Source organism: Malassezia pachydermatis (genome assembly GCF_001278385.1).
Source record: "Malassezia pachydermatis strain CBS 1879 chromosome Unknown scaffold4, whole genome shotgun sequence".
NCBI classification, from domain to species: domain Eukaryota; kingdom Fungi; phylum Basidiomycota; class Malasseziomycetes; order Malasseziales; family Malasseziaceae; genus Malassezia; species Malassezia pachydermatis.
This window is the reverse complement of record NW_017253141.1, coordinates 397,304-408,796: the sequence shown is the minus strand read 5'-3', so window position 1 is coordinate 408,796 and position 11,493 is coordinate 397,304. Positions and strand designations below refer to the sequence as shown.

At 57.1% G+C, this 11,493-nt stretch overlaps 6 protein-coding genes across 6 annotated transcripts; 3 read left to right on the top strand and 3 right to left on the bottom strand.

Annotated features, from left to right (window-relative positions):
* Window positions 1-48: 48 nt before the first annotated feature.
* Malapachy_3969 (spindle pole body protein) lies at window positions 49-1,831 on the top strand (the record flags this gene model as incomplete). The annotated part of the gene is made up of 4 exons (XM_018138426.1): window positions 49-225; window positions 252-1,143; window positions 1,170-1,466; window positions 1,497-1,831. 4 exons carry the CDS (start codon window positions 49-51, stop codon window positions 1,829-1,831), a joined length of 1,701 nt encoding a protein of 566 aa, XP_017992012.1.
* A 6-nt stretch (window positions 1,832-1,837) lies between these two features.
* On the bottom strand, window positions 1,838-3,470 carry Malapachy_3943 (aspartyl aminopeptidase; the record flags this gene model as incomplete). Its single annotated transcript, XM_018138402.1, has 7 exons — window positions 1,838-1,894; window positions 1,927-2,022; window positions 2,048-2,221; window positions 2,247-2,293; window positions 2,321-3,219; window positions 3,251-3,441; window positions 3,468-3,470. The coding sequence occupies 7 exons, from the start codon at window positions 3,468-3,470 to the stop codon at window positions 1,838-1,840; spliced, it is 1,467 nt and encodes a 488-aa protein (XP_017991919.1).
* A 133-nt stretch (window positions 3,471-3,603) lies between these two features.
* Window positions 3,604-6,114, bottom strand: Malapachy_3975 (gata transcription factor 11; the record flags this gene model as incomplete). The annotated part of the gene is made up of 2 exons (XM_018138431.1): window positions 3,604-4,452; window positions 4,483-6,114. 2 exons carry the CDS (start codon window positions 6,112-6,114, stop codon window positions 3,604-3,606), a joined length of 2,481 nt encoding a protein of 826 aa, XP_017991962.1.
* A 379-nt stretch (window positions 6,115-6,493) lies between these two features.
* Malapachy_3988 (hypothetical protein) lies at window positions 6,494-8,518 on the top strand (the record flags this gene model as incomplete). The annotated part of the gene is made up of 1 exon (XM_018138444.1): window positions 6,494-8,518. One exon carries the CDS (start codon window positions 6,494-6,496, stop codon window positions 8,516-8,518), a length of 2,025 nt encoding a protein of 674 aa, XP_017991744.1.
* Window positions 8,519-8,529: 11 nt separating this feature from the next.
* On the bottom strand, window positions 8,530-9,237 carry Malapachy_3951 (csl4-exosome core component; the record flags this gene model as incomplete). The annotated part of the gene is made up of 2 exons (XM_018138410.1): window positions 8,530-8,982; window positions 9,010-9,237. 2 exons carry the CDS (start codon window positions 9,235-9,237, stop codon window positions 8,530-8,532), a joined length of 681 nt encoding a protein of 226 aa, XP_017991878.1.
* An 85-nt stretch (window positions 9,238-9,322) lies between these two features.
* Window positions 9,323-11,323, top strand: Malapachy_3989 (hypothetical protein; the record flags this gene model as incomplete). Its single annotated transcript, XM_018138445.1, has 2 exons — window positions 9,323-9,463; window positions 9,494-11,323. 2 exons carry the CDS (start codon window positions 9,323-9,325, stop codon window positions 11,321-11,323), a joined length of 1,971 nt encoding a protein of 656 aa, XP_017991743.1.
* Window positions 11,324-11,493: the final 170 nt, after the last annotated feature.

Below are 11,493 nucleotides of genomic sequence, written 5' to 3'. Positions count from 1 at the left end.
TTGTGCTTAGCTCAGCCAACCAACGTCAACTGGGCCAAATATAGGACCATGACGCTGAGCGCACGGGCATCGCGCCATGATGCGCCGCCTTCTAAGCGAGTGCGTGTCGTACAGGGCGATGCTTCGGATGATGACGATATTCAAGGGGCAGAGTACTGGGCCCGCCAAGCTGCAGCAGCGGCTGCTAAGGCAGTACCTCAACGACGTGATTTATACCTAGACACCGTACGTATTCTTGGTTCTAATGCCAGATCCAACGGAATGTTTTAGATTTTGATTTCGAGAAAGTATGCTCTGTATCCATGTCAAATGTACATGTATACGCATGTCTCGTATGTGGCAAATATTTCCAGGGCCGTGGCAAGACGACACATGCATACTTTCATGCCATTGATGAATCTCATCATGTATTTATGAATTTGGACACGACCAAGGTGTACATTCTTCCAGACAACTATGAGGTGACGGACCCTTCTTTTTCTGATATCCAGTACCAATTGCGTCTTACGTACTCGGAGGCGCAACTCCGTACGTTTGACACGGCAGAGGCCCCTGTCTCGCGTGACTTGCGGGCACATACTTACTTACCAGGGTTCGTGGGCATAAACAATCTGGGGCACAGTGAGGGCTTGAGTGTCGTCCTACATGCATTGGCCCATGTCACGCCGCTGCGTAACTATTTCTTGCGTGGAGGCACACCGGCCACACATCGTGTCGATGCCACAGAAGAGCCATTGTTGCAAAGTACATCGTTGGTCCAGCGTTTCGGATTACTGCTGCGCCGCTTATGGAACCCACGTGCCTTTAAAAGCCAAGTATCGCCCCAAGAGTTTCTTCAGGAAGTGGCCCAGGTCAGTCATGGCTCCTTCCAGCCAGGTACGCCTGCCGATCCTGTGGAGTTCCTTGGCTGGCTCCTGAATCGATTGCATATGGACCTCGTGGGTGGCACATCACATCGAAAGCAGCCATCCGTGATCACGACCTGTTTCCAAGGCGCTTTGCGCCTAGAATCGCAAAACGTGATTGTGCGCACTGGCTTGGAAGACGAGAGTGCGAGTAGCCTTGATCGACTTGATCACGATGGGCGTCGAGATAGTGGGCAACAAGATGAGCACGGTCATGCGAAGTTTAATATTGAGAAGGGTATGTATCAGGTCACTTACCAGCAGCAATTCAAGTGAGCCAGACGCCGTTCTTGATGCTGACCATCGACCTGCCGCCGCTGCCGGTGTTCCAAGACGTGGTAGCTGAGAACATTATTCCCCAAGTTCCTTTAGTGCATGTCCTGGCCAAGTACGATGGCATTACCATTCAGGAAGCACAAGGTCGAATCCGGCGGCATCACCTCACACGGCTCCCTCCCTACTTGATCCTTCACTTTCGACGGTTTACCAAGAACCGCTTCGTGGACGAACGGAATACTACGATTGTCAATTTTCCCACGGTGGGATTGGATATGTCGCCTTGTATGTCTTGTTGACTCACTTACCGTCTAGATGTTGCGTCGGCGACGAAAAGCGACGAAGATGCAGACCATGTCCCGCTACAGCATACCTACAATCTCCTGGCTAACATTACGCATGAGGCTGCCGCTGGCACTGTACGTGAAGGAAGTACGTGGAATGCACAGGTGCATACACGAACCGAGCCGGAGGCATGGTACCAGATGCACGACTTGCTGGTCGAGCAGGTGAACAAACAGATGCTTTTCTTGGGAGAATCCTACGTGCAGATATGGGAGCGTATTGGCGCGATAGACGCGGTAGAGGCACAGGTGGCATCGTTGCCGCCGGCACGACCACGCTCTGCCTCCAAAAAGAAAAGTTCATAGGGTGCTTTAGTCGACATACAACTCGGTGTCAATCTCGTCGAACGAGCGGAAGAACTCGGTGAACTGGGAGTTGTGAGGGAACATGGCATACATACGAGACGGATCTTGTAGTCGATGTCGTGCGAGCCACACACCTCGCGAATTGAGTGCATACTAAGCTGCGAGTTGCCAATATCGACCGTGCGTACATTCTGAAGTGAGAGTGAATGTACATACCTTGGAGAGCATAGGTCCGATGGTACTGCCACACGCACAGTCGTTGCGCACCTCGAACTCTTGCACGGGCACGCCCGCACGGTGGGCTACACGGCGCAGAAGGAACGTTGTGATGGCTGTCGATGCATATCGCTGCTTGGCATTGGTCTTGATGACAGGACCTGCGTTCATTTTCTAGAGTAAGCACAAGTATACGTACAGGACGTAAATGATCTTCGTGAATCGAAGCATAATTGGGATGCACCGCTGCTGTCAGTGTGCACAAATACGCACCATGGGCCGTGTCCGAGCTAATGAGGAACGAGCGCGAGAGGCTTTGCTCGACCAGCTCCGTGGACGAGACAGCGCTGGTCTGCACACCAGGGACTTGCAAGCCTGCCAAGCGCTGGATCAAGCTCCATAGCAGGTTGCTCTCCGCGCCATGGTTCGACACGGAGCCTACTTCCTCGTTGTCAAACAATGCGATGGCACGAATACTCTTGGACTTCTCCAGTGCATCCAGGTCGACTACAGAGGCAATGAGCGCCTCCGTAGAGCAGAAGCAGCTCATTTGGTTGTCCACACGCGGCGTGAAGATGAATTCGTTGTTCACACCGCCGGCCGCAGGGGGCTGCGTGTCGAACAAGCTGAGCTCAAAGTCCTGGATAAAGTCCACAGGCACATCCAACTCGTGCGCTAGGAGTTGAAGGAGCGCTGGGTGGTGTTTGCTCGCCATGCTGGGCGTGCCTACGGCGCTGCTGGCTTGCACATCACTAGAAACGCTAGGCTGGTTCAGCTGGTCAGCCAGCCCGAAGATCGGCTGAAGCTGCTCTTCCTGGTTAAACTTGAAGGCCTCGTTCGCAGATCGGTTCAAGTGGATCGCTAGCGTAGGTACACGTAGTAGGGGACGACGAATGTGCACCAAACGCGACTCGAATTGGTTGTGATCCTTACTAGTCGACACAATTACGCGGCCGGCCAAGCTCAAGTCACGATCAAACCAGGTGTGCCAAAGACCACCACCGTAGGTCTCGACAGAGCACTGCAGGTACCCTTCCTTGCTGCGCTTGGATACGGGACGAATACGCAGGTTGGGCGAGTCGGTATGCGCGCCGACCACATGGACGCCGCTTCCTGGCTGGTACTGCTTGCCGATCACGAAGGCGACCACAGACGACTGGTTTCGCTGGTAGCTATACAGGTCAGACGTGCCAAATCACGTACTAGTATCGGCCTCCCAAGTACAGCTTTTCATCCCAACTTTGGTGTTCATGCAGCTTGGTAAACCCCGCCTGCTCCAGCATAGCGACACTGGAGGCGGTCGCATGGAAAGGCGAGGGACTAGCCTCGACATACTGCATAAACCTACGTGCCGCCGCCGGAACAGCGGGGCCTTTCGTTAGGGGGAGGACAGTCTGCCGTGAGAAAAGGCCGTACCTACCATACTGCGTAAGAGATACAGACACAGCGCTGTGCGGAGCCCTCCGGCGTCGTCATGCGTCTGCTGTAGGGCTATGTGGAGGTGTCGCGTGGAGCGCGAGGGCGCCTCGCAGCACGAAGACTATCGACCGTACACGTTAGGGAGTAGGAGCAGACCCCTTTTCGTCCGTGCGTGGGACAGTGGGCACGGGTGGCATCGAGGGCAGCCCACTGGTGCCTGCCGAGGAAGTGTCGGCGGGACGCTGGGCCGCAGGGGCAGGTGTAGTTGGTATCGTAGCGTTCGTGGCCGATTCCTCCGTAGGGGGCGGGTGAGGCGACGCAGATGGCACGGGCCTTGCCGGCTGCGTTGGCAAGGTCGATGGCATCCGTGCCACCACAATAGGCGGTGGGGGTCGGTATGGTGAGCCAGGCCCTTGTGTGGCAGAAGGAGGCGCAGGCACAGGCAGGCCCACAGGCACGGACGAAGGGCCAGGTACGGCAGGCAAGGTAGAGGGGCTCGGCTTGGCCCCCAGCGGAGATACTGGCGGCGCCTTGACATGCCGCACAGGCAAGGTATCATTGAGAATGGGCGGTGGGGGCACCTCCGGCACCACCAATCGACCCGCCTTCCATTTTGCGCCACATGCATTGCACAGCTGAGACGGACCTTTCGGGCCTCGACGCCACATGGGTGTCTTGGTCTTTCCGCAGGCACCACAGCTTTTGATGCTCCCGTCAGGATTGTGTGTCGCCACATGACGCTTGCGCTTCGGTTTTACGGCGCCATCGGGTGTCGACGTCCTACGTGGCACAGCTTCATTCGCACTGATCGTAGCGACCTCTTTGGCATCCGACACCATAGCGACTTTGCGTTTGGGATGAGGACGGTTGGTGTACGTAATCGTGCGCATAGCGTATTTGTCGTTCACATGATCCGACAAGCCAGGGGGAATGTCGCTAGGACGAATCGTCGGTGGAAGTGTGTACAATGTAGGCCGACTAGCCAGCTGCAATTTTGTAAGTAGAAACCAACGTACCCGTTGCTGGAAAGAATGTCGAAGAGCGTGAAAGATCTGCTCGTCATGCGGCGTCGCCCAAGTCCCTCTGGTTATGCATCCAGGCACACGACCAAAGCAGTCCCAAATACGATCGTCCAAAGGGCCCTCGTTGGCAATGTGCCATGTGAGAGGGAAGAGCTCGTGATGCCTCGTAGGCACTGTCGAGGTATCGTCCACAGGAGCGTGAGCCTTGGCCTTTTTCGGCGGGGGTGGTGTGGACGTCTCGTTGCTTTTGGTTCGTGCGCTACTCCGACGTCCTCGCTTGGTAGATGGCGTCGCCACAGGTGGGGGTGAGGGTGTTGCGGAGGGAGCCGCTGTGGGAGGAGGAGGCGCTTCGACCTTGTCCTGCACGGCCGGAGGGGATGTGAGGGGTTGGACCAACATACCATACTCGGCACGCTGTGCTTCCTCTTTCCCACTATCGCCCGCTGCCTTGGACCCAATAGCCGGTATACAAAAGCTAAGCTGAATGGAAGCAGGTGCCTCTGGCGTTCGCGGTGTTCGCTCCACGGCCGCATGCCATAGCGGTAGTATAAAGTACAAACTGGGATTTTCTGGAAACTCCACCAACACCATTGGTGGGATTCGTGGATCGTGCACAGGTTGCGGTGGGGCTGGCGGTGGGGCCATGAGCGAGGCTAGAATACCATTGAGCTGGATAAGCCCACTCTCTGGAAGCTGGCCGACACGTGCCAGGTGAAGAAGATGCTGTAGTTGTGGATCTCGCTCTGCTCGCTGCTGCAAGCGCGCCACAAACGCAGGATCTAGCGGCGGTCGAGGGACCTGTGTCTGTGCGTGCGGCGAATTGGCACTTGTCGGCGCGGACGAGGAGGGCGTAGGGGGCGGCTTGGTATCGGACGTGGGCGCCGGCGCCGCCGAGCTCGATGAAGCACTGGCTGAGGGCCGTGCTCCTGGTCCGGGCGTGGACGATGCCGAAGCTGTGGTTGCAGGTGGCGATGGGATATCGGGACGAACAAGCCAGAATCGCACACCATAGTACGTCATCGGGCCGGCACGCACATCTGCTCGACCCAACGCTAGGAGAACAGGGGTCTTTTTCGGGGCCAAGTACGGCAAGAGCTGGGATGGCACAGCGTCGAAGAAGTCCATACCGGCACGTTGACGATGACAAAAAGCAGGTAAGACTTGGACCATGTGCATCATACGCGTTTGGCGCAGGGCCTGAAGAAAGACAAGGCTCGACCCAAGAGGCTGTGAAGCTTCAGACGTTGGCGGCTGGTTCTCCTTGGTCAGCGAGCATGGCTCCGACGCCAGCACTGTAGGCAAAGAGAAGGGTAGCACCAGCTCTGGAATCACTTTCCTACCGCCGCCACCAGCAGGTAAGAACCCTGGCATGGGGGTATCTGGCCCAGCCAGGCCGATACTGCCACCAGTAAGGGCGGCCAGCGCCACATTCTTGGCCCGACTGGCATGCGAGGAAGGTTTGGTTGGTTTTTTCGGTGGTAGCTGTGTCGATGTAGAAGGCCCATGCGATGTGGAAGCCGCATGCGCAGTCGACGGGGCCTGGGCAGGCGCGGTTGCTGGCGTAGTCGCTGCAGCCGTTGCCGAAGTCGGCGGCGGCGTCAGCGGCGGTACGGGTGAGCCCGGCATTGTTGACGGTGCAGCGACCCTGGAAGATGACGGCACCGGATCTGATGCGCTTGAAGGCGCTACAGATGGCGCTGACCCCGCGTCTGTATCGTGCGTGCGGGGCTCGGCCATGGTGAGAAGGCAAGCCCTGGCGTCGCGCGTTGGACGATCGGGCACGAAAATCGGGCTTCCTCCACGTCGCGGCTGGCCTGGCGGCTCTGCACGGCGCACGCACGACGAACGCCGTACGCCCATGAATCATGTGTGGGCAAGCGTATGGTCTATACGCCCCCCTGCTTGCTATGTGGGTCTACCTACGCGCCCAAGCTACGTTTCACGGTGGGCTAAGCATCGTAGCCTTGCTACTCCACGACTCGTCGCGGTGCCCAAAGTAAGCACCATGAAAGACGAGGCGTGGCGGCAGGCCCAGCACGCAGCTACGGCCCTCACGACGCAGCCTCTCACAGAAGAGGCGCATGCAGATGTACGCATCGTGATCCAAGCTGTACGTATGGATGAGCCACGTGCCTATGCATTGGCCCATACGTGCGAACGTTGGCTGGACGAGCGCTTGGCATCGCACCCACGTCGCGATGTCTGCTCGCTCGCGTTATGTGTGTACACGTACAAGTTGGGATCTGTCTACGAGGCATGGAAGTACATTCGTATGCGCCATCCGACCTGGCGTCCTCATCGTGACGATGCCGCCTGGGCCGTGCAGCGCCTTGTGGCCACGCGCGATGAGCCGTCACTCAGGCATGCGATGGCCATTGTGCAGGACATGCATACGCATGGCACTGTCGCCCCTCGCACTATCAATACCCTACTAGCCGCCTTGCAAGACAGTCCAGAAGCTTTGGCTCTTGTCGAAGCGCTAGGTGTACACTCGCTGGACTTGGTCGGGGCCAGCACCTGTCTGCATACGTTTGCGAAGCCGGGATGCATCACGCCGCTTCTCGATGAAGTCGCGACACATTTGCGCACGTGCCTGTCTGCCACCTCCAGCACCGATGTAGTGGCATGGCATGCCTACCTCCAATACGAAGGAGCGAAATATGATGGAGCGCATGCGCTACAAACCGCCCGCGAGGCGCTCGCCCGCGGTGCGTTTACCCCCACACCTTATACATTCTCTACTCTCCTGCTGTGCTACCATGACCAGTGGCCCTCTATCACCACATGCGATGCAGCGCTCGATCTCCTTCGCGAGATCGCCGATGTACTGCGTATACCCCCATCAGCGCATGCGCTGAGCATTGCCATTCGTGCTGTTCTGCAGATCGATTCCAAGGATCTGAATCAGGCGTACGAAGCGCATGCACTGTACACGGAGGCACGTCATTTATACCATATTGCTCCTGATACGGCCCTCGTACAGCCACTGATTGAGGCACATTGCACAGCGTTTGTCCCGGCGCTGGACCGCGCGTGGGCGCTGTTGGACGATGTCCTAACACCTGCGCGGCCCTCGCTCTTCGCACGGTTCCGTGCTCCACCACCACCACGCCCACATGTGGACCTGGGCGTGTTTTATCCCATCATGATGGCGTGTGCGCGTCTACACGATATCCCACGTGCCGTCACCTTATGGCAACGCATGTCGGCGTCACAGATACGCGCTGCACCCCATGCCTTGTGGACTATGCTACGTCGTGTATGGGATGCATGCACCACCTTTGACGAAGTGAGCGACGTCTACCAACACGCACACAAACTCCCAAGCTGGGATCGAGCACTCTATGCCAAGGCCCTGGCATATCTGTGCCGCATGACGCTGCCGGGGGCACGCGCACCGCCGTCACTGCCTTTAGAAATTCTGCATGATATGCGCCAGGCTGGGTGCCATCCAAGTGCACAGACGTATACCATTCTCTTGGACTTTTATGCCAAGACACGTGCGAGCTTGGCAGTCGTACGTGCAACACATACCCTTCTTCAGCGTGATTGGCAACTGGAACCTGATTTGATTTTACTACATGCGCTGATGAACGCGTACAATTATGCAGGCGCACCTGCCCAGGTGCTGGGTATTTGGGACAGCTTAGTGGTGCTGTGCCACAATACTGGGCAAGCAACGTGCATGGATGATGTGACAGTGACCATCGTCTGTGATACGTGCGGTCGTGCTGGGCTGCTTGACGTGGTGCGTGAGGTGATGTCGACGGCGACCAACCTAGATGCACAGCGATTGCGGACCAAGAACGCGCTGGATGCATACATGGAAGCCCTTGCTCGCTGTGGTGCCTTTGACGACGCCGTACATACCGTGTTTCATGACATGACTCAAGCCACGACCACACAGCCCGACGCAAAGACCATACAGACCCTGTGGCAGTTTGCACGCAACCAGCCACCTGAGAAACGGGAAGCGCTACGCCAACGTTTGCAGGCTACCTTTCCAGACGTTTGGTCCACCATCGCGTAGGTGCAGAGACGCTAGAGCCATGCTGGCTTGGCACATTTGCGCTTCTCTGTGCGTCCCGTCGCTGGATCGACCATTTCACGCCAGGAAAGCGGCTGCAAACTATGCCGTGCAGGGGCCCATCCATATTGTGTAGCCGCGCCACCTGTAGCATGGACAACACCCAGGTCATTGCGTGCTGTAGATAAATAGTACGAACGCGCATCGCCTAGGGAAATCACGGCGGCACGGATAATATCACCAGGGCGGAAACATTCACTGAGAACAACCGAGTCCTTTTCTGTCGTGCGCACATCCTGCGCACGCACAATACCCTGGAAATCACTGCCATCAATGCCTTCGCCGGCGGCATGATTCGAGCGTGTACCCGACGACGTCGCTTGCGCACCACCACACGGCAAGCCATCGACGACGAGAATGGACACAGTCGCCTGACGAGGTGTCACACGCGTCACACGTCCAAGAATCTAGCGTTAGGAGGCAAGAAAACGTACAGTGCTCTCTGCTCGGGGGAGTACGAGCGGTACTTGGGTCCCTACGACACTGGCGGTGGTGTGCGCCGAAGAAGGCACACCCGCCAGACCGCCTTCGCTATAGCCTACGCGGCTCGCCACAATGTAACCATCACGGGCATACGTTCCAGCGCCCGGCGTCACCTTGGCGCCGTGCGGGAAAGGCAAGGGCTGGCCTGGTAGCAGCAGCGTCCGCTCGTCGTCGCCCATGGCTATGGTGCGTGACGAGCCACTGCCTCCATTTTCGCCACGTGGATGTCAAAAAAAATTTGGGCCTGGTTCTTTCACGACGACCATGGGACCCAAATCCATTTGGCGCCAGCCGAATGCTGTGCACTTTCAAGTGGTGCACAGGTCGCAGCGTGATGTGTTGCGCAACGATCCAGATGCTGGACAGCATGTCCTTCGGCCGTACGAGCCGCTGAATCGCGGCAAGGTATGTACATCTACTTCTTACACGTGATAGGGCAAGACTCGTGCAGAATTGACGCGAGAAGATCCCAGTTTGGCCCTGGGAAGCGATGGAGCGCCACTGCGTAAGAATGTCGGCGAGGCCGCCTTGTATGGTGTATACTATGACGATACAGAATATGACTACATGCAGCATTTGCGTGCCATCAATGATAACGAGAATAGCAAGCGTGGTGGTGTCGACGAAGACGACGACGTGGAAGCCGTATGGATTCCATCGGCTGTACAGCCCAAAGACCGTGCACCCAAGTTTGCCCTGAAAGAAGATGCGCCTACTACGTCCGCCCAAGCCAAGCCAGACCTCATGCTACCTGCCTCGGTCTTTGCCTCGGCAGAAACGCCTTTATCACAGCACTACGAAAATGAGCCACAAGGCTTGCAGCCTGATATGGACCCACATCTTCGACAAACACTGGAAGCGCTGGACGATGAAGCGTTTGTCGATGATGAGCTGGACGATGATTTCTTTGCCAATCTCGTACAAGAAGGGCCATGGAGTGGGGAGCGAGGTGCCGATGATGATTGGCGTGACCAGGCGCCGGAGGGTGATGCCATCTGGCTGGATCCCCTTGAGCGTGCACAGCGAGAGAAAGAGGCGGTTGGTGGCGATGAGTCGGCGCTGAGTCTCGAGGCACGTGTCGCGCTTTTCAAGGCGCAACAGCTAGCATCGCGTCACAGTGACGACGACGAAGAAGACGAGGATGATGGTGATACTCTAGGCGAGATGGGGCCCAGTGCTGCTCAGACACGTGCGCGACCAACAGCCTCTGTTTCTTCCAGCGGCTCCGCACTCGGCAAGAAGGGCAAGCCTGGTGCCTTGGCACGGCGTGCTGCCTCCATGCGGGAAGGCAGTGTGGGCGGCGGATCAACGGTTTGGTCGATGACATCGTCGTCTATGTTCCGCAACGATGCACTGACCGACTTGGATTCGCGCTTTGATCAAGTTATTCGTGAATATGGTGGCCAAGCCACAGGCGATGCCGAACTCGATGCACTCACCGGCGCCTTTACAGATATGCAAACGATGAACGACGATGAGGATGGTGAGGAATTGGACTACGATACAGTTGAGAAACTAACACGGTCGGATCTTGATGCGATCCTGGATGACTTTTTGGACAACCATGAAGTGATTGCCGGTAAACTGCGGCCGACGCTGGGTGATCGCAACACCACAGCGGATGAGAAGCTCACGATGATTCGTCAGGCCCTGGGCGAGGCACGTATTGTCGAGAACGACGACGATGTATCCACGCCCGCCTCGGAAAATCCGTTCCTCAACCCTAGTATGATTCGTGCGAACCGGGAGAAATGGGACGTGGAAACGATCCAGACGACGAAGACCAACTTGGAAAACCATCCACGGACCATCACAGCGGCTGAGAGCGTGCGTGGCAGTGTAGCTGGTCGCTCCACAGCCTCAGCTCAAGGACCCAAGTCCCTGCAGGATCAAGACCAGCGAATTCCGAAAATCCGTATTCATCCCCGTACCGGCATGCCGCAAGTTGTCGGATATACCACAGCTCAGAAAGACCAGAAGCGTGCACCGCCTCCGCCTGTGCGTGAAGAAGCAGAAGAAGAGGAGGAAGAGTACGAAAGCGACGGATCGGAGGCACGTCCACGTGTCGTGGCGAAGCGAGATCGAAACGAAAGCAAAGAGGAGCGCAAGGCCCGTAAAGAGGCACAAAAACTGGAAAAGCAAATTCGTCGGCAAGAAAAGTCAGCTGCGAAGAAGGCGTTCGCTGACGAACACAAGCGACAGTCGCACTCCTCGAGACGCCAAGCGGAATCACGAGGTGGTGCTACAGGTATGCATTTGGCGTAGACTACCTTTCATAGCGACTCACGCGGCCATGCTGTAACGATCCAACAGAGCTTAAACTGTGGAGGCATGCAGCCGATATATGGATCGGGCTGCATGCGGTGCGTGCCTAGGACGACCATATTTAGTAACCGATGCGTAGGCAGACAGGCCCTTCTGAGGGCAGGGCCTGC